A 22056-nucleotide genomic window follows, 5' to 3' on the forward strand; every position below is an offset into this window, starting at 1 on the left:
TTGTTGTTCTATGATCTATTTGTATAATTTGGAAATTAAGCCCTTGTTGGTCTCATCATTTGCAAATATTTTTTCCAATTCTGTAGGTTGTCTTTTTGTTTCATTTATGGTTTCCTTTGGTATGCCAAGGCTTGTAAGTTTGATTAGGTCCCATTTGTTTATTTTCATTTTTATTTCTGTTGCATTAGGAGACTGATCTAAAGAAATACTGATATGATTTATGTCAGAGAATATTTTACTCATGTTTTCTTCTGGGATTTTTATGGTGTTAATGTCTAAAATGTTTAAGCCTTTAAGTCATTTTGAGTTTATTTCTGTGTATGGTGAGAGGTTGTGTTCTAACTATTTATTTATATGTGGCTGTCCAACTTTCCCAACACCACTTAAAAAAATTTATTCATTTTTATTTATTTATTCTTGTGGCACTTGGGATCTTTAGTTGCAGCAAGCAAAGTCTTAGTTATGGCATGTGGGATCCAGTTCCCCTACTAGGAATTGAACCTGGGCCTGCTGCATTGGGAGCACAGAGTCTTAGTTGATAGACCACCAAGGAAATCCTCTAACATCACTGTCTTTTATCCCATAGTATATTCTTGGTTCCTTCGTTGACAATTAATTGACATTAGGTGTGTGGGTTTATTTTTGGGCTCTGTGTTCTATTCCATTGATCCATGTCTTTTTTTGGTGCCAATACCATGCTGTTTTGATTACTGTCGCTTTGTAGTATTATCTGAAGTCTAGGGTGGTTATGCTTCCCGCTTTGTTCTTTTTCTTCAGGATTGCTTTGGCAATTCTGGGTCTTTTTTGGTTACATATAAATTTTAGGATTATTTGTTCTAGTTCTGTGAAAAATGGCGTGGGTAGTTTAATAGGGATCCAGCCATTGTCATAGAACTGCTTATTTCTCTTTTCAATTTTGTTAATTTTTGCTTCCTATTTTGGGGACTCTGTTACTAGGTTCATATATGTTTATAATTATTTCATGCTTTTGCTGGATTAATCTTTTCATCAGTGTATAATGCCCTTCTTTGTCTGTTGTTAGCTGTTTTGACTTAAAATATATTTTTTCCTGACAATTATATAGCCAGTTCAGCTCTATATTGATTACTGTTTTCATGGAATATCTTTTTCCAGACTCTGCTTTCAACCTCTGCTTCTGTCTCTAAAGTGAATCTCTTATAGATAGATGATAGATGGCTCATATGTTTTTTAATTTAGTTTTCCAATCTTCGCCTTTAATTGAAGAGGCTAATTCATTTACATTTAAAGTAATTATTTACTTATTTATTTTTGGCTTTGTTGGGTCTTCATTGTGTGGACTTTTTCTCTAGTTGAGGCAAGCAGAGGCTATTCTCTAGTTGTGGTGTGTGGGCTTCTCATTGCAGTGGCTTCTCTTGTTGCAGAGCACAGGCTCTAGGGTACATGGGCTTCAGTAGTTGCAATTCTTGGGCTCTAGAGCACAGCGTCAGTAGTTGTGGCACATGGGCTTAGTTGCTCTGCAGCATATGGGATCTTCCAAGACCAGGGATTGAACCGATGTCTCCTGCCTGGCAAGTGGATTGTTTACCATTGAGCTTTGTTTTCTTGGGCTCCAAAATCACTGTGGATGGTGACTGCAGTCATGAAATTAAAGGACGCTTGCTCCTTGGAAGAGGGCTTTCCTGATAGCTCAGTTGGTAAAGAATCTGCCTGCAATGCAAAAGACCCCAGTTTGATTCCTAGGTTGGGAAGATCTGCTGGATAAGGGATAGGCTACCCACTCCAGTATTCTTGGGCTTCCCTTGTGGCTCAGCTGGTAAAGAATCTGCATGCAATCTGGGAGACCTGGGTTTGATCCCTGGGTTGGGAAGATCCCCTGGAGAAGGGAAAGGCTACCCACTCCAGTATTCTGGCCTGGAGAATTCCAAGGACTGTACAGTCCATGGGGTTGCAAAGAGTCAGACACGACTGATCAAGTTTCACTTTCCTTTCCCTTGGAAGAAAAGCTATGACAAACAGCATATTAAAAAGCAGAGACATTATTTTGCCAACAACAGTCCATCTAGTCAAAGCTGTGGCTTTTCCAGTAGTCATGTTATGGATGTGAGAGTTGGACCATAAAGACAGTTGAGTGGCAAAGAATTGATGCTTTTGAACTGTGGTGTTGGAGAAGACTTAAGAGTCCCTTGGACTGCAAGGAAATCAAACCAGTCCATCCTAAAGGAAAACAGTCCTGAATATTCATTGGAAGGACTGATACCAAAGCTGAAGCTCCAGTACTTTGGCCACCTAATGGGAAAAACTGACTCATTGGAAAAGACCCTGATGTTGGGAAAGATTGAAGGCAGGAGGAGAAGGAGACAGAGGATGAGGTGTTGGATGGCATTACTGACTGGATAGACATGAGTTTGAGCAAGCTCCAAGATATGGTGATGGACAGAGAAGCCTGGAGGACTACAGTCCATACAGTCCCTAGGTTGCAGAATTGGATGCAACTAAAGTGACTTAGCACAAATGTACAATATAGTGATTCCGTATTCAAGTATACTGGGAAATGATCACCATAATAAGTTTGGTTAATGTCTGTACAAATGCTGTATCTTTAATGGGAACTGAGAGGTCCCTGGTGATTTTAGGTAATTGTAAAATTATCAGAACCAATATAACATTAGCATCACTGTGTTTTAGGATTTGCATTGAATTATAATATCTTAGTTGGAATAGACTGGTTTATTTTATAGTTTAGAAATGACTTAGAGAGGGTCAGTGTCTCTTGTTTAATGTCACTCAGTAAGTAACTAGTGGGCCTCAGGGGTTGGAAAAATGAAAGTGTTAGACACTCAGTCATGTTCCACTCTTTGCAACTCCATGGACTGTAGCCTGCCAGACTCTTCTATCCATGGGATTCTCCAGGCAAGATGCTGGAGTGGGTTGCCATTCCCTTCTCCAGGGGATCTTCCCCACCCAGGAATCTAACCTGAGTCTCCTGCATTGTAGGCAGATTCTTTACTGTCTGAACCAGGGGTTGGAGGTCTTAGCTGAAACTGACTCATATAATTTTTCTTTCCAAAGTAGTAGGAGCTTTGGATAACTTTCTGTAATCAGGCCTTAAAATAGTTTCCCTTGTCTATCCCATGAAGTGTTACTTGGGCAGTAACGTAATTCTTTCTGTGATACAGATTTTCCATTAGTTATGCAACAGTTATTTCAGGTAAGCTTTCTCAGTTAATGTATCTAAACAACACTTTTTAAGTTTCAGGCCCCAGAACTTGTGGTCAACCTGCAATTGAATGATGGATAATTACAGAAAGGCATCAAAAACTTCTCTTGAAAGAATTCCAGTTTCTCCTGAAGACTTTAGTTTGCAGCAGGAAAAGAATGATGTAAAGACATCAGTCTGGAGTAGATATTCTTTTAATTGTTAGTGATTTTGAATGTTTATTAAGTACGTAGCATTGTGGTAGTCGTTGATGGTAAGGATTCAAGGAAGGTAGAAGACATGATTAGAACTAGAAGTAGGAAATGGACTGATGTTTAATGAGTTACTAAAAATTGCATGGAATACATTCCGAATGCTATTGTTTTCTGTATCAGACACTTAAATTTGTTAAAAATTCTCTGTATTTTCTTGTTAATAATTGGTTTTTTAAGGTTAAAATCTCATTTAATACTCATTACTGCATTATAAAAATATAACCAGGAACTGGAAAGTCTGACATTTTTATTTGTTTCAACCAGTTTTGCTGAATGTGCACTGGGAAGCAGTGAATCTTATTTTCAAAGCACTATGTTCTCAGAACTTCATTTCTAGGGACTGTAGCTTTTTGGGGAGAATTTTGTACTCTTGATGCATGCATGCTAAGTTGCTTCAGTTGTGTTCAACTCTTTGGACTGTAGTCCTCCAGGCTCCTCTGTCCATGGGATTCTCCAGACAAGAATACTGGAGTGGGTTGCCATTTCCTTCTCTAGGGGATATCCCCAACCCAGGGATCAAACTTGAGTCTCCTGAATTGGCAGGTGGGTTCTTTACCACTAGTGCCAACTGGGAAACCCATATTGTTGATAGCTTAAAAGAAAAAGTTAAAAAGAGCTATTTTTCTGTCAAATTACCTCAGCTTTTTTTGGAAGCAAGAGGACATTTGCCACTCATATAAGAAAAAGTGGGGAAGATCAGAAGATAACTAAGGTATGTTTTTTAATAACACATTATTCCTATTAAAAATGTAAATATTGCTTCAGTTGTGTGAAACAGATTGCTCACTTAAAGTGAAACCTGGCAGTTTTTGAGTCTTTTAACTCCTTGGTTGCATTTATCTATATTCAGTAGATTGATTTTTAAAAAAATCTTTGTAGCTTTTATTTATACATACAAACTTGATTTATAGAGGTTTTTCTGTTCTTTTTTTCTTTTTGAGTAGAGGAATAGTGTGTCTAAAAAGTTTTATAAACAGAATTGTAGATCACCTTTGCTATATCAGGTCTTTATTGTTTAGGCTTTTGTCAGTAAGGTGACATCTACAAAATTATTAGAGTTGTTATCATAGAATAGGAAAAGAAAATTTAAAATAATTTGGTTACTGGATAAGGCTAAGCTATTAATTTAGAATAGAGCCCATTTTTATTTTTAAAATAAGGAACCTGAAGCAGTTTCTACAAGAAATTATATATATTTGACAACTGTTTTGACAGGTATGTAAAAAAAGCTTTATCAAGAATAATAAAAGAAAAATGTATTAAATTTAAATATAAAAAATCCAGGCGCAAAAACATTCTTTTATAGGCAAAAGTACTTTATTTCCAGCTTTTTACTGGGAAATAATGTTAGTCAAAAAAGAAACTAATGGTGAAAATCTAATATGGCTTTGGCTCAAGTTTTAATTAATTCCTTTAAATATTATCTTACAGAATAATTTAGAGACAGAGGGACAACCATGTGAGGACACAGGAGGGAAAAAGAAAAAAAAATAATTTAAAAAGAAAAGCCTAGTAAAATTTTTAAAATTAAAATATATTTTATTTACAATATTAGTTTTAGGTGTGCAGCATAGTGATTCAGTGTTTTTAGAGATTATACTCCATTGAAAGTTATCACAAGATAACGGCTGTAATTTCCTGTGCTATACAATATGTCCTTGTTGCTTATCTGCCTAGTAGGTTTCTAAAATAAAAGATGATATTAATCTGAACAGAGATGAAGGCAGAGAATGTAGAGGACTGTACTACAACAGGAATTGTGAAAGCTAGGTCCAAGTAGGTTTGTAGAATTAGTAATCCCAGGTGGCTCATTGGTAAAGAATCTGCCTGCCAGTGCGGGAGACTGGAGACTAAGGTTTGATCCCTAGGTGGGGAAGATCGCCTGGAGGAGAAAATGGCAACCTACTCCAATATTCTTGCCAGGAAAATCCCATGGACAGAGGAGCCTGGTAGGCTACAGTCTGTGGGGTCGAGTCGGACACGACTGAGCATGCATGCACACCAAGTTGAGTAAGATGTTTCAGTGAAGACACAACTGGGTAAGTTTAATATCTTTCTTTTTTTTTGGAAGTACGCTTTGACATAAACATAGATAGTTTAGAGTAAATGAATTGTGTTCTGATCACACAATTTTTGTTTTAAAACGATGTATAGATATATGATTAGGTAGTGTTTTTGTTTTAAAACGATGTAGAGTTTTATGATTAGAGGTGTTTGACTGCCCAATTTTGTTATTTAATAAATTAACCAAGTAAAATCAAAAGTGCTACATGCAGTTTGCTTTTGGTGACTAATTTTTATTCATGTTTTTAATCTTTGTTTAGAGGCGTAAATTTAAGTATCAATTTAAGGCATATAGGACAAACTGAAAAGTAAAAAAAAAAAATCCTGATTTCCCTAATACATAGTATACAAGCTATTTCTCGTATAGAGGGGCTATAAAATGCAATATTTTTATTTGTTTATAGTTTGTGGTAAAAGTGTAATAGTTCTTTTAATATTTTAGAAAAAAATTGGTTCTGACTTTTTGTTCATTATTACTATCTTTTTGTAAACATTATTATTCTTTTAGAGCAGTTTTAGTTTCACTGTAGAGTTGGGCAGAAAGTATATTGTTGTTCAGTTGCTCAGTCATGTCCGACTCTTTGTGACCCCATGGACTGCAGCACACCAGGCTTCCTGTTCTCCACTATCTTCTGGAACTTGCTCAGACTCATGTCCGTTGGGTTGGTGATGCCATCCAACCATAGTGCCCATGTAACTCCCTTCCCCTGCATAGGAATAGTTTCCCCCACTATCAACATCCCTGCACCAGAGTGGTACGTTTGTTATAATTGATGAACCTACACTGACGCATCATTATCATCCAAAGTCATAGTTTACCTTAGAGTTCAGTCTTAAAGATATCCATTCTGTGGCTTTTGATAAATGCATAATGACATATATCCACCATTATATCATCATACAGAATATTACTATCATTTTTAAACTCTGAGTTCCCATTGGTTTCTTAAAATTTTCTTACCTCAGAAGATTTTATTAAACTCCTTTTTTCTTTGGAGATGGAAAAAGTCTGTTGACGTTGATTCCCCATGTTTAAAGGGCCAAGTTAGAAGTAGATTAATGACATAAACAGGTAGTGTTTAGTAGGAAAGTCATGTGGGAAAGATCTTACCACCTGTGTGTGTGTTCAGTCGCTAAGTCATGTCTGACTTTGCAGCCCCCTGGACTGCAGCATCCCAGGCTTCCCTGTCCTTCACTATCTCCCAGAGTTTGCTCAGATTCATGTCTATTGAATTAATGATGCTATCTAACCATTTCATCCTCTGCCGTTCCCTTCTTTTGCTGTAAGTCTTTCCCAGAATCAGTCTTTGCCAATTTGTTGTGTTATTTTTGCTCCATTTTCTTTTAGGTTAATTGTGGTACATCAGTTGCAAGTTTTATTTCCCTTTTAGTTGAAATGCTTAGTGTACAACAGCATTTTATTTCTAAAGTTCCCATGTTTTGATGTCATTTGCCAGAATTACATTAGAACCTCCTTTATGGGCATTTTGCTGTTATTTACTAAGTGGGCATTAACTCTTTCTCATATTGTTTTCAGAGTTGAAAATTTTTTATTTTTTACTATTCAGTTTTGAAAGTAAATTGTAAAAGCTTTTTTTATGTCTAATCAATTTTAAAAAAATGGTTTTTGCATTTTAAATAACAGATTTTGTTTGTTTTTTTTCTTAACCCAATAGTTTGCTTGCCTAAACTGGATTTGAAGTAATTCAAACTACTGGAGATCTGCCACATTACAATATCATAGAAGGAAGCAGGTTTTCAAATAATGGAAGAGTCTAAGACCTCTGAAAATGAAAATCATGAACCAAAGAAGAATGCTTGGGCTCTTTCTGAAGAAAGCAAAGCAGTTAAAGTTATAACTAATCAGACTTTGAAAGCTAAAAATGATAAATCCATAAAAGAAATTGGGACCAACTCTCCAAATAGAAATAGTAGTAAAAAAAATAAGCAAAATGATATTTGTATAGAAAAAACAGAAGTTAAATCATGTAAAGTAAATGCTGCCAGTGTTCCAGGTAAAGATTTGGGATTAGTCCTTCGAGATCAAAGTCACTGCAAAGTGAAAAAATCACCTAATTCACCAGCGAAAGCAGAAAAGTTACCTGTTTCTCAGGCAAAAGTAGAAAGAGCACCCAGTTTACAGGCAAAAACAGAAAAACCATCAAAGTCACCTAATTCACCAGTGAAAACAGAAAAGACACCCAGTTCACAGGCAATAGTAGCAGAAAAGACACTTAATTCACAGAGGAAAGCAGAAAAATTACCTGGTTCTCAGACGAAATCAGAAAAGGTACACAGCCTGCCAGCAGAAGCTGAGAAGGTACCCAGTTTACTGTTGAAAGAAAACATGAGACAGACAGAATTACAGCACATTGGAAAAAAAATTCCAAGTTCCTTTACTTCTCTGGATAAAGTGAATACTGGTGTTGCAGAAGAAGAAAAATCTGCTATGGAAAACTCACAACGATCTCAGAAGCAGCAAACGTGTACAGATAATACTGGTGATTCTGATGATAGTGCTTCAGGAACTGAAGACATATCAGATGATTTGAGTAAGTAAAACTTAGATTATCCCGCAACTCACATTTTTGGAGAGATATTTTAATATTCAGTTCAGTTCAGTTCAGTCGCTCAGTCGTGTCTGACTCTTTGCGACTCCATGAATCGCAGCACACCAGGCCTTCCTGTCCATCACCAACTCCCGGAGTTTACTCAACTATATGTGTTCTTTAAATTTTTTCCTAGTTTGATTTTAACAATTTTAACTATGAAAAAGACATTCTTTAGATGGAAAAACATTTATTATGATAGGACAAAGCTTGTGAAAATACGAATTTAGTGGCTTCTGTGGTTGGTACACACACAGGCACATAAATTCTTTTTATTTATTTATTTATTTATTTTTACATATACTCTTTTTAAATGGTCCTGGTAATACAATGCCCATTCATTCACCAAACATGTATGCATGTATTGAGTTCCTATTATATGTTGTTCAGGTATTTACAATGGAAAACCAAAAGAATACAGCCCCAGGTCTCAAGGAAGCTTCTAGTTAGGTGAAGGTGTTACAGATAAGTAAGTTGGTAATTTAGTTCAGTGCCAAAAACTTAGAATTGAGAAAGTACATGATTTAATTGAGGTATTTATACTTTTGGGGCTTCCCTGGTGGCTCAGTGGTAAAGAATCTGCCTGCCAATGCAGGAGACACAGGTTCATTCCCTGGGTTGGAAAGATCCCCTGGAGAAGAAAATGATAACCCACTCCAGAATTCTTGCCTGGGAAATTCCACAGACAGAGGAGCCTGGGAGACTGTTACAGTTCATGGGGTGGCAAAAGAGTCGGATACAACTTAGTAACTAAACATCAACAACATTTAGACTTTGGGTTGAGAAAAGGTGTGATGCAAAGGTGAGACTTCAAGTGTGACCGAGGTTCATTATGACTGAAACAAGGACTTGAGGAGGAATGTGGCAAAAGATGGAGCTGAAAAAGGCACACAAGAATTAGAGAGTAAGGGGCCTTTAGGATATGATAGGACTTTATGAGTGTTTTGAGAAGCCACTAAAGCCACTGTGATCACATATATATGTGTGTGTGTATATTTTTTGGGATACAGTGCAGCAAATTCTTTGACAGGAACAAAACTGGAAGCAGAGACGTGTTATGACACTGTTGCAGTTTACTTGAGAACTATCAGTGTAAAATTAATTTTCTAATAGGATCTTGATATTTGCTTTAATTAATTTCTTATAAATATTGTCCATGTCTCTTGAGTAATCTTAATTTTGTTGAAATTAATGAATTTTCGCTGGCAGTCTTTTTTCCTGATGTTTCTGTGGCTAAAAGAATAAAACCTTTTCTTGATGTATAAATAGAAAAAGCTATTTTTAAGTCATTATTTACCACTCGTTGAGAAATGCTAATAAACGTTCAGAAATAGCTTCTTTTTGTTTCTAGTGTACATAGATAATGGTTTATTGACAGACCTTTTTTTTTTTTTTAATTTAGTAGAGGTACCTGTATGTAAGAAACAATATTAATACTTTCATAGATATGGCTTAGGACAAGACCCTCAAAAGTAAGTCAAAGACAATATCAAATAAATAATAGTACTGAAAGTTTTTGGATATGGCAAATCTAAACATGATAGTATGTGACTAAAGTTGGGAAATACTGGTGTATGAGATCACTTACAAGGGTCTGATCACTTTAATTAGTTAAAGCTATGATTTAAAGATTTTTTTTTTAAAGGTGACAAAGTGACAGAGTGAGGTAGTTAAGCTAGTGAGCTCTGGAGTAAAATTTCATAGGTTTTGAATCTTATCTTCCTCACTTAAGAGCTTTGTGATCTTGGATAAGCTGCCCATCCTTTACAACATATCTTCAGTTTCCTCACTTTTTTTAAAAAGTGGAGATGTTGCTGCCTTTGTTACAAAGGTTAAGTGAAATAATTCATAGAATGTTTCATGTAGTCCCTGACACAGTAGTAGGCACGATTGCAGTGAATATCCTTTGTTATTATTATTTCTCCAATGAAGTGCAGTTTTGTTATTTGTTAACGTGGAGAACGAGTTAAACTAGCTTCAGGAAGATAGTAGACTGAGTAGAGGTCCTTTTGAGAAACTTGTTTTAACAAAGTAATGAGAATGAGTTATAGTAATCATTTCATAAATAAGGGCTTATTTTAAAGAATTCTCTTCAATATGTATAATATTGGCGTTGAAGTCCTGTTGATACAGAATTATGTAGCACTTTTTTTTTCTATTTTGTAAATTAACTTTTTACATAGACTTCCCCTTTGTAAATTAAATAGAATAAAATCTCTTTGTCTAGGTCATTGTCTGTTTGGACTTAACATAGTTTATAGACTTTTGATTAATCTCAGGCCTACCTGATTAGTGAATTAATTTTCATTAGGTCCAATTTTGGCTCCCACAATTTCTCCTTTTGCCATTCATAAATTAAAAAAATATTTTGAGTGATATCTGCTATGTGCCAGTTACTGATCTAGTCGCTGAGAGTATAACAGTGAACAAAACAGGTAATACTACACTTATGGAGTTAATATTCTAGTGGGAGGAAATAGATGACAAACATAGTAAGTAACAGAAGTATGTAATAAGTTAGATGGTGATAAATATTATAAATAAAACAGGAAAGGTTGTAAAGAATGAAAGAATGATGCTGCTGTGTCTGGTGGTGATGTTTCACATTTAAATTGTCACTGAGAAGGTGACATTAGAGCAAATATTTGAAGTTAAGAGGTGAGAGAGTGCGCCTGGTAAATATTTGAAGGGAGTGTATTCTAGATCTGAGCTTCTCTCAAACTTTAATGTGTGTAGGAATCGCCTGGGAAGTGTATTAAAATTCAGGTTCTTGGGCTCCATTCTCTGGGATTGTTTTATTTAGAAAGTTAAGAGTCTGATGATGCTGGATTTCTAACAAGCCCCTGAATGAAACTTTTGCTGATGGTGGTCAGGATCATGCTTTTGGACAGCAGAACTTCTTAGTAACTCATCTTTTTACTTTTCACTTATACCACCCTTCCTTATGTTTTCAACATAGCAGCCAGAATGATCCTGTTAAAATTATTCAGATTGTGTTACTGCTATTCAGAATGTTTCAGTGGTTTTCAATATATCAGAGTAAAAGCTAGTGTCCTTGCTGTGACCTTGTGATTTTCGACCCTCCCCCCTGCTTCTCTGCTCTCATTTATCTACTTCTTATCCTTTTTCTCTGTTCCAACAGCATGATTTCCTTGCAGTTCCTCAAATGTGAAGGCAAGTGGTCACCTGATGTGTTTTGTATTTGCTTTTTCTTTGCCTGGAACACTCTTCTTCCAGATGGCCACATGGCTAGCTGTCTTACCTCCTTCACCTTCTCATTGAGCCTTTTGCTGGGTTGCTTATCTAAAATTTATAACCCTTACCTCTACTTGTGGCATTCCTTATTCCTTGTACCGTTTTTTCTCCAAAGTTCTTGTTATCATCTGTCATATTTAAAGTTTCTCCCATTTACCTTTTTATGTTTTGAGATACAATTCATACACCATAACATTTGCCATTTAAAAATATACACTTTAGTGTTTTTTAGTGTATTTATAAAATTGTGTAGACATTCAGTTCAGTTCAGTTCAGTCGCTCAGGCGTATCCGACTCTTTGCGACCCCATGAATCGCAGCACTCCAGAGGCCCACTGTCTAAATCTTGAATATTTTCACCACCTCTAAAAGAAATTCCATACCCATTAGCAGTCACTACTCATTATCCTGTCCTCCCAGGTACTGCCAACCACTGATTTAGTTTCTGTCTCTGTAGGTTGCCTCTTTTATATGAACGAGATCATGAAGCATGTGGCCTTTTGTGTTTGGCTTCTTTCACTTAGTGTATTTTAAGATTCACCCATGTTGTAGTAGGTATTGGTATATCGTTCTTTTTCATTGCTAAGTAATATTCCAGTTGGGCCCTTGTGCTAGGAGACACATCACCTCCAGAGGTACACTGTTTTTGTTCAGAAAATTAGTGCTATCGAAAGAAAGAACCGACTTTCAGAGTTCTTGTAGATGGCATGTAGAGTGGCTTTTGAGGGCAGCGAGGAGAGGTTTATTGATTATCTATGAGCATTTACTTTTAGAAGTAATATTAGATTTGTCCAAGTCAATTTATTTAACACACTTATTGTCATCTCTGGTATAGGCATTGTATTAAAATCTGAAGGTATGAAAGTGAATAAAACCTGGTCATTAGCATCAAGGAATTCATTATCTAATGTAACATGTAGATAAATGAATACAAATTACATTACTGTGAAAATGTGAGATAATAGAGAGTGCTCGGAGAATATAAATATCAGACTATCTTCTGAAACAGGTGATGCTTAAACTGAATTTTGCAGGAAAGGTAAACAGTACTAGTTGAAGTGTGATGGGCCTTGATACTAGAGGAAACAGAACATGTAAAGGCATTGATCCTTGGAGCCGCAGTGATCCATTGTAACACATTTGTTATGAATGAAGTGAAAAGTGTTAGGGCAGGATATAAGGTTGGAGATATAGACTACTTAGCTCTTTTTTAAAAAATTAAAAATTTTTATTTTCCACTTTAAGTCTTTATTGAATTTGTTACAGTATTGCTTCTGTTTTATGTTTTGGCTTTTTGGCCATGAGGCATGTGGGATCTTACTTCCCCAACCAGGGATTGCACCCATATCCCCTGCATTGGAAGGTGAAGTCTTAACCACTGGACCATCAGGGGAACCCCAACTCTGTTTTTGAGGTCTTGGCTTAAAATCTCAGAGAAGCCTTCCCTGAAAGTTTATCTCCTTCTCAGTTACTTGTCTTTTTTCCTTTATAGCGTTTGCACAACTTGGAATTATTGTATTTAAACTGTTGACTGCCTGCAAGAGGACAAATACTGTGTGTTGTGTGTTAGAGAATTTAAAACTTTATTCTGAACTTTATGAGAGCCCATTAGGTATTTTAAGCATGAGAGTTACATGATTCAGTTTGTATTTTAAAAAATCACACTGGTGGAGCTTGCATTATTGCATGTTGGAACTTGCTATATTCCAAGTGTATATTGACAGGCGCTGGAAATGCATGGATTGAAAGCACATAGTCTGTGCTTTAAAGAGATTGCAATCTAGCTAGGAGAAACAAAGAAAAAATACTGATATGGTTGAAATATCTATAGAGTTCAGTGAAAGCAAAGAAGAAGGACCCTCATAGATTTGTGGATTTGTGGTCTGGAGTATATATGTTCTTTTAGCTCCTACTTTATAGTGATAAAGTCACTGAAGTAACTTCATTTCAGTGAGTCACCTTTGGGATTTAAAGTAGCTTTATGTCATATTTACTTTGGAGATTCTGCAAGATAGTATGTTATATTAGCCTTGTATAGTAAGTCTTAGTCATAGTTGTCTTTTCTGATATAGGTAGGTCAGAAGAAGATAGGCATTTGACCCATGAAATAGTTTTTTGTGTGTGAATTTTGATACCATGTATATCTTTTACTTAATATTTTAAGTAGGTATACCAATTTGCACTAGCAAGGAAAAATATTTTTTCTGTATGTGTATACATTGAATGTCTGTTTTTCATTAAAAATTTTTTAATTTACCAATTCTGTTGATGGTAACTAAGTGATTGCTTCCTTTTCTAGGTAAAATGAAGAGTGATGAATCTAATAAAGAAAATTCTTCAGAGATGGACTATTTAGAAAATGCCACTGTGATAGATGAATCTACATTGACACCTGAGCAGAGGCTAGGCTTGAAACAAGCAGAAGAACGCTTAGAAAGAGATCACATCTTTCGACTTGAAAAAGTATACCATGTTGTTTTAGTTATTTGGAGGAAAATGCATGTTCAACCAAGTACAGCTCTTTTTATTTTTCTTACAGTGTTCCTTAGGCAGAGATATCACTCATTTTCCCTTCCTTCCCTCTTTCTTTTCTTCTTTTCTCCCTGTCTTTCGCTCCGTTTGTTCAGCAAATCCTTTCATCTGTGAGTCTTGACTTTATTTTTTTTTTTTTTTTTTTTGTTTTTTTTTTTTTTGACTTTATTCTTTCATCCCAGGGCTTGACAAACTATGGCCTATCACCTTGTTTTTGTTTTCTAAAATTGTGGTAAAATACCTCATGTTTTTATAAACAGTTTTATTGGAACATAGCCATGTCATCCTTATTGTCTATGGCTGCTTTCTTGCTCCTGTGGCAGAGTTGAGTTTTGAATACTTGCTGTAGAGTATTTGGATCACTATGCATAAAATATCTACTCTTTACCAAAAGCATAAAATATTTACTGAAATATTACTTTGTCCTTTTAAAAAAGTGTGCTGACCCCTAATTTATTCATTTAGCAAATAGATATGGAGAGCTTGTTACGTTCTAGATACTGTGCTAAACACTGGGGATATATTGGTGAATATGGCACAGTTTCTGCCCATTAGAAGTTAACAGTCTGTTTGGAGTGCCAAATAAAATAGTAAATACTATGGGATATACTAAACTTTCTCCTTTCCCCCTAGGTTTTCTCTTTTTCTTTTCTCCTTTATTTACTGAGTATCTTCTATGTATTAGGAACTGTTCTAGCCATCAGTATCTTGTTCCTAAGTACTTATATTAATTTCCTGACCTAGAAACACACATTCCCAGCCTTAACAATAAAAACACTGCTAGATGTTGAAGGAAAGAACCATAAATCATTTTGTTCTTAAATAGATACTTGGGATATTTGTGAATATGCATACAGGGAAATATTAGGTTGGTGCAAAAGTAAGTATGGTTTTAGACCCTGAATTTTAAATCATTATAACTAGGCTCAGACACATCTTTATTAATCAAAATAGGAACCATTATAATCAACACATTTTTGCCAATGAGAAATAAGTTTGTTTATTCTTGTAGCATAAAAATCCATGCTTGATTCAACGAACTCTTGGAAAGCATTTTCTGCATCCTGTGGAAGCATTTTCCCTGTAATGGTTTCTCCAGGATTCAGAACACTTTAGTGGATCAGACTGGCAGCAGACCACCAGTAACCGTGACCTTTTTTGGTGCAAGTTTGACTTGGGAAGTGCTTTGGAGCTTCTTCTCAGTCCAGCCACTGAGCTGGTCATTGCTAGTTGTGTAAAATCCACTTTGCATCACGTCTTCTTTCATCACTCATCAACTTCTCTTGTAGTTACAGAGGATCGGCTTTGACGATCCTCTCAGTTGGTCATTGTCACCTTCCGATGGCCAGCCATTATGCTCCTCATCTTCAAGGCTCCCATTCCCTTTACAAAACTTCTCGAGCCACCACCGCACTAAACCTTCATTAGCAGTTCCTGGCCAAATGCGTTGTTGATGTTGTGAGTTGTCTCTGCTGCTTTATAACTCATTTTTAACTCACAAGAAAATCACTGGAATTTACTTTTTGTCTATATCATTTCTGTAGTCTAAAATACATATAACATAAATAGCAGGTAATAATTCATTAGCAAAAAACAAGCAAGAAATGGGCATTCAAATGATGTATAACATAACATTTATTTAAGAATGCATTCCAATGTCAAATGGCACATTTCAACAATGCAGACTTTTGCACCAACCTAATATAATAAATAGGTCATCATTTCTGATAAAGAAAGAAATGATGTGATTTTTTATAACTTAGAAAAAAGGTCACATCTAAATTGAAGAAGGCAATCCTGAGTCATTAGTAAAACTTATGACAAAGTAGTTGTCCTGTGAAAGTAGGAAGGAATATGAAAGAGTATGTGAAATAGGAAAGAGTTTGGCTTACATAGTTTCACACAATCCTAGTTAGATGGAAGTCTTTTTTTCAATTTGCTCTTTTACAAAGTTCTGTCTTTCCTCTCACTTTCTCTTTCCTAAGTCTGGAATTAGTCTGGATCTGTGCATTATCAGGATAAATACTGAGTACTTGTGTGCTATGATCTGGTGATAAAAAGTTAGAATTGGGGCATACATGGCTTCATTATACTGCTTTTCTAGGGTTTCTTTTAGAGAAAGACATGTAAGCAAATAATAATGATAGTAACAATATTGTTTGAAAATGGGATCCCAACTTGAGTTGGGGTGTAGAGGCATAAATTTGGGAATGCTTTATGAGAAAGTGACATTGGAACTGAGTTTGCAGAAATGGCTAGGAGGTGAGTAGGTGGGTTGGAGAATAGTGGTGTAGGTAAGTTGTATGACGTGTATAAAGGAAAGGTGAAATGTGTTTTCAAGAAATATAAGCAGGGGACTAGATGTGAAAATGTGTAGTACATGAGTAGGAAAAGTTACTTGTTGGGAAAAGGAAGAAGTAGGTTGGAATAGATATTTGATAGTAGTAGGAAAGAAGGTCCTGAGGTGAAAGAAATCTTGAAAGCATGTAAAACATATTGTTGTTGAATTTAAATAGTAATGATGTAAAATCAGCGTGCCAGTACCATCATAGATGTCTATAAACTCTTCTTTTTCTGACACCTTTTTGGTTTTCATGCCCTCCAAAACCTCTTGTTTTCAATCCATTATATTCTTAAATAAAACTTTTCTTTACCAATTTTAAATACTCATTAAGAATATTCTTACCAGCTTGCTTTTGATTGCATCAGATATTTGGTTCACAGTTTCCTTATGTATTATCTAATTGAAGAGTAAAGATGTAGACTTTTTAAACTGTAGCAAGAAGGAATAAACCCAAACTGTTAGATCGGGGTCCCCAACCTCCAAGATCTAATACGTGATGATCTGAGGTGAAGATGATACAATAGTAATAGAAATAAAGTGAACAATATATGTAATGTGCTTGAATCATCCCAAAACCATCCTGCCCTATCTGTGGAAAGCTTACCTTCCATGAAACCCATCTCTGGTTCCAGAAAGGTTGGGGATCAATGTAGATCAAAAGAGTGAATTTCCCCATATGTGTATGCATGCTCAGTCGTGTCCAACTCTTTGTGACCCCACGGACTGTAGCCCACTAGACTCTGTCCATGGAATTTTCCAGGCAAGAATACTGGAGTGGGTTGCCATTTCTTACTCCAGGGGAATCTTCCCCACTCAGGGATCAAATCCAGTCTCTTGTGTCTCTTGCATTGACAGGTGGATTCTTTATGACTCTGCCACCTGATAGTAAGTGTTAAATGCTGACTGGGAAATACTTAGACTCTCCATGCCCAGGAATCTTTTTTTTTTATTTAAAATTACAGCTTTTATTTTTTCCAGTTTTATTGAGAAGTAATTGACATACATTGACTGTATAAATTTAAGGTATATAGCATGATGATTTGATTTACATGGATTGAAATAATTACCACAGTAGGTTTAGCTAACATCTCCTCATATAGATGCAATAAAAAGAAAAGAAAAAAGTAATAAATATTCTTTGATGAGAACTTTTAGGATTTACTCTCAGCAACTTTTTTATATATCATAACAGCAGTGCTCATTATATTCCTGAAGCTTACTTATCTTATAACTGGAAGTTGGTACTTTTTATCCACACTTCTACAGTATTCCCATCTTCTCCCCTCCGCCTCTGGTAATCAGAAGTCTGATCTCTTTTTCTTTGAGGGATTTTAAAAAAATGATTCCATACAAAAGTGAGATCATAGAGTATTAATCTTACTCTATCTCATTTATTTTACTTAGCATAATGCCTTCAAGGTCCATCCATGTTGTTGCAAATGGTAGGATTTTCTCATGTTTTTTATGGCTGATTTGATTCCTGGGCTGGGAAGATCTGCTGGAGAAGGGATAGGCTACTCACTCTAGTATTCTTGGGCTTCCCTTGTGTTTCAGCTGGTAAAGAGTCTGCTTGCAATGCGGGAGACCTGGGTTCCATCCTTGGGTTGGGAAGATCCCCTGAAGAAGGGAAAGGCAACCCACTCCAATATTCCGGCCTGGAGAATTCCATGAACTGTATAGTCCATGGGGTTGTAAAGAGTCAGACGCAATTGAGCAACTTTCACTTCCATTTTCTTTGCTTCTTAATGTAGACATTTATTGCTATGAACTTTCCTGTTAGAGCTGCTCTTCCTGTATCCCACAGGTTCTGGTATGTTATTTTTCCAATTTTGTCTCAAGAAACTTTTTTATTTCCCTTAATTTTTTGTTTGATCCATTGATTGTTCAGGACACAAATCTTTATTCTAACTGGTCTACGTAAACTTAACAATGTGTTTGTTAATGGTAAAATAAAATATTATAACAGTAATAAAGAAATTTTTAAACATTGTATTTTTCATGTGTCCCTTCTGTGAAACTAGAAGCTTCATGATGATGAGGACATTTTTGTCTTATTTACTGTTATGCTTAATACAGTACCTTGTACATAGTAGTTGGTTAGTAATTAGAGATAGTTAGCTTCCTGGTTAAATAAATGGGTTTTGGAGTCACTGGGTCTTAGTTCTGCCACTTACTGATTAAGTAAGTGGTTAGAATTGGGAAGTTATTTAGCTTTAAACCTCAGTTTATCATTAAAATGGAGTTGATAGAAATTTGCTTATTGGGCTGAGACAATTAGATAGTAGAGGTAAAGTTCTTGGTGCAGTGCCAGGTGTATGCTAAGTACTAAATAAAGATTAGCTACTTGTAGAAATGAGTTATTTTACCAAATGGGGCAATTTTTTATTACTTCATTTTTACGGACATAGAAGCAGGTTTAAGTGTTAGAAATTTATCCAGGATCAGTTGAGATGTCATTTCAGGCCCTTTGTCTCCCCATTCAGTGTTATACCAAGCTTTTCTTACTGAAAGATTCCAGACATGTCCTTGTCTGCTCACATTTTACATTTGAAAAAGTTGTCTGATAAGTGGGCATATGATTTCCTTAGTGACATCATCAATATTCATGGCTTTAGGTATTTTGTATTTATGCTTTCAACTCCTCAGTTCAGCCCTTCTTGCCACTTCCACAATTCTTAGCTTGAACCAAGTCAGTGTCATCTGGATTATTGCAGTGTGCTTATAATGGCAATAAGTTCTTTTTGTTTCTTTTCGTCATAAAGAAGGCAAGTGATCCCTGTAAAATTAAATAAGATCTTATAATTCTCTGCTCAGAAGTCTTCAGTACCTTCCCCTCACACTTAGAATAAAACTTAGAGTCCTTATAAGGGGCCTTGTGATCTGACTTCTATTACCTCTCTCTTCAGTCATAGTAACTTTTTTTTTTTTTTGCAGTTTCTCAAACAAATTAAGCACATTCCTGCCTCAGGGTCTTAGCATTCACATTTGTCTTCACTTGAAATGTCTTCATACTTCCATACAACTCAGTCCTTCACTTCCTTTAAGTCATTTTTATCAGTAAATGATGATTCTATTTTTAAAAGGAAGATACCTCCCTTAAATTCCTATTTTTTTAATTTGTGCATTTGTTTATTACCTGTCTTTCTATTCTAGAATGTAAACTTATGAGGACAAGAATTTTCATCTATTTTGCTTATATTATTATCTTAAGCTTCTAGAGAATATTTGACATATAGTGTGAGTTCAGAAAATATTTGGTGAATTAAGAAGTAGTTACGGTCGGAAACTAAGAGAAGTCTGTGAGGGCTTAATTCATTCCCCAATAAGGACAGATTTGAAGTAATTTTAAAGTAAAGAAATGACTAGATTGAACTTATTTTTCTTACTTGCTTATTGCCGTGGGCAAATTTCTTAATTCTAGGGATTTAGTTGCTTTGCCAGTAAAATGAGGAATTCCTCATAGGGGTATTGTAAGGTTAATAATGGATGCTCTATAAATGAAAGCTATGTTTATTTTTGATCTGTGGCAGGACTGTTGCTAAATTTGGGGCAGGTTTCCTATTTAAAGGAAATTGTGATATATTCTGAAGTAAGAGAATCTTTTTGTCAGGAGTTGCAGCCTATTGAAGGTCAGTATGAGGTAAAAATTAAGTATTGCTGCAATTTCACTGTAAGGAACTGGAAACAGTGCTTTAAAATTCAACATAGATTCATTGTGTTTTGGTAATTTTTTATTGTATCACCTTAGGGTCTTTGGATTTCCTCTTGGCTTTGGATTCAGATGTACATGAAGTTAAATCAGTGTCTACCTTGTAATACTGTTGTATCCTTGTAAAAGTTACAAGCTCTGTGAACTTTTTCCCCCCAGGTGTATAAAATGAAGATAATACCAATGTAATAGGATTATTAGGGGAGTTAAAATGATAAATTTTATGTCAAATATCTAGCATAGTGCCTAGCATATAACAGGCACTTTGAAATTTTTAACTATTATTTCAAGAATGCGTGTATAAAGTATAGTTTAAGTATTGTGACTGCTACTTTCCATGTGTTGTAATTATTTTTCCTTTCAGAATAGTTACTTCAAGAGGTTATCCATTTATTCCCATGTGATTGTAATTGATTAGAGTGTTTTCACAACTCATCTTTTGGAGTTGTCTTCTGTATTTATAGTATTTGTTTGTTTAGTCACTAAGTTGTGTCCGACTCTTTTGTGACCCCATAGACTGAAGCCTGCAAGGCTCCTCTGTCGTTGGGATTTTCCCAGGCAAGAATACTGGAGTGTGTTGCTATTTCCTTCTCCAGGGGATCTTCCTGATTCTGGAATCAAACCTGCATCTCCTGCATTGGCAGGCTGATTCTTTACCACTGAGCCACCAGGGAAGCCCCATATTTGTAGATTCTTTTGAAATCCCCAATTTGAGAGTAGATTTTATTTTTTATAGGAATCAAAAAGACTGAAATTTTGAAACCAATTTTTGGCAGTGTTGGAATAACACTAAATAATAATACTGCCTTTCTTATCTTACAGTGAATTCTAAAGACTATACTAGATGAATATCAAACATATTTAGGACTATCATGATATTGTTTGAAATTAGTATATTATCTCCTATGATGACTACTTTAAAAGGACACCTACCTCTTGAGTGTATGAGTATTGAATTGTTTATTAAAAAGTATTACTTCACTGCTTATTTTTGCCTCATATATTTACATAGTTGTTGTATTAACATACAGTAAAAATTTTTACTGTTTCTGTTTTCTGAAGAAATGTGTTTTTAACTTTTTTTTTAGCGCTCACCAGAATATACCAATTGCCGATATCTATGCAAACTTTGCTTAATTCACATTGAAAACATCCAGGGAGCTCATAAACATATAAAAGAGAAACGACATAAGAAAAACATTTTGGTAAGTCTTTTTAGAAAATATTTTATTTATTTATTGAATGATAAAACTATATGAAATATTTTTATTAATGAAACTAAAAACCAAGTGTTTGTCCATTCTTATAGTAGTAACTGATATGATAGTGTTGAAAGCTGTGATTGCCCTCCTTCTGTTAGATGGTCAGGAGGGGAACCTTCTCAGTGACCAGTTTGCTCATCCTAAAGTATGTTGTGATTCCTAAGCTTAAAAGCCAGGTACAGTCAGTCCAACTGATTTTTATTGAGTTACCTCTGTGGAGTGGTAAATAAGATAGTCATGGTTCTTGCCCTGAGTTTCTAAAGTATTGGTGAAAGCATACAATGAATAAGGATTTTAAGTATGATGAGTTTCATTAAAGGGGGAATTGTGATACTAAGGAAGTGTACAAAGGATATTTTACTTAATGTAAGGGAGGGATGATTTCTTTAAAAAAATGACATTTGAGTTGTTGAACCTTGAATTAGAGGTTTAAAAGGCAGAAAGCTAAGTGGCATAGAGGGGTGAGATGAGAGCATTTTACACAAATAAGCAACATGAATAAAGGTCTCTAAATTGTGAGAGGACATGACATATGAGTAACTGAAAGAGTCTAGTATGACTGGAGCAAGAGAGCTAAGGGAAAAGTGGTATGAGATGAAGCTAGAGAAGTATGTAGGGCCTGATAAGGTTTAGACTTTGGGAATTCATATGTGATCACTTATTAGAATGTTTTCTTTTTTAAATCCATTAGTATATTAGCTATTTAATTTTTTTCTTTTCAAAATTGTAATATTAATTCTGTATAACTTCTTACTTATCTCTAAGATATCCTCTCTGAGAAATACTCTTTTACTTGACCTTTCCAGCAAGTCTGTGTTACAGATACTTT

At 35.3% G+C, this 22056-nt stretch overlaps 1 protein-coding gene across 9 annotated transcripts in view; it reads left to right on the forward strand.

Moving 5' to 3' along the window:
- Positions 1 to 22056, forward strand: part of TUT4 (terminal uridylyl transferase 4) — a 129983-nt gene that overhangs the window by 21892 nt on the left and 86035 nt on the right. For 8 of the 9 annotated variants that reach the window (XM_043878795.1, XM_043878790.1, XM_043878798.1 and 5 more), the window contains exons 2-4: positions 7194 to 8069; positions 13680 to 13843; positions 21054 to 21170. In XM_043878795.1, the coding sequence (XP_043734730.1) occupies positions 7283 to 8069; positions 13680 to 13843; positions 21054 to 21170 (1068 nt within the window). In that variant the 5' untranslated portion in view covers positions 7194 to 7282. Of the gene's footprint in view, positions 1 to 5363; positions 5493 to 7193; positions 8070 to 13679; positions 13844 to 21053; positions 21171 to 22056 lie in introns of those variants that run through there. The other variant, XM_043878791.1, reaches the window with a different exon arrangement.

The sequence above is a fragment of the Cervus elaphus genome, chromosome 20 (genome assembly GCF_910594005.1).
Source record: "Cervus elaphus chromosome 20, mCerEla1.1, whole genome shotgun sequence".
Classification (NCBI taxonomy): domain Eukaryota; kingdom Metazoa; phylum Chordata; class Mammalia; order Artiodactyla; family Cervidae; genus Cervus; species Cervus elaphus.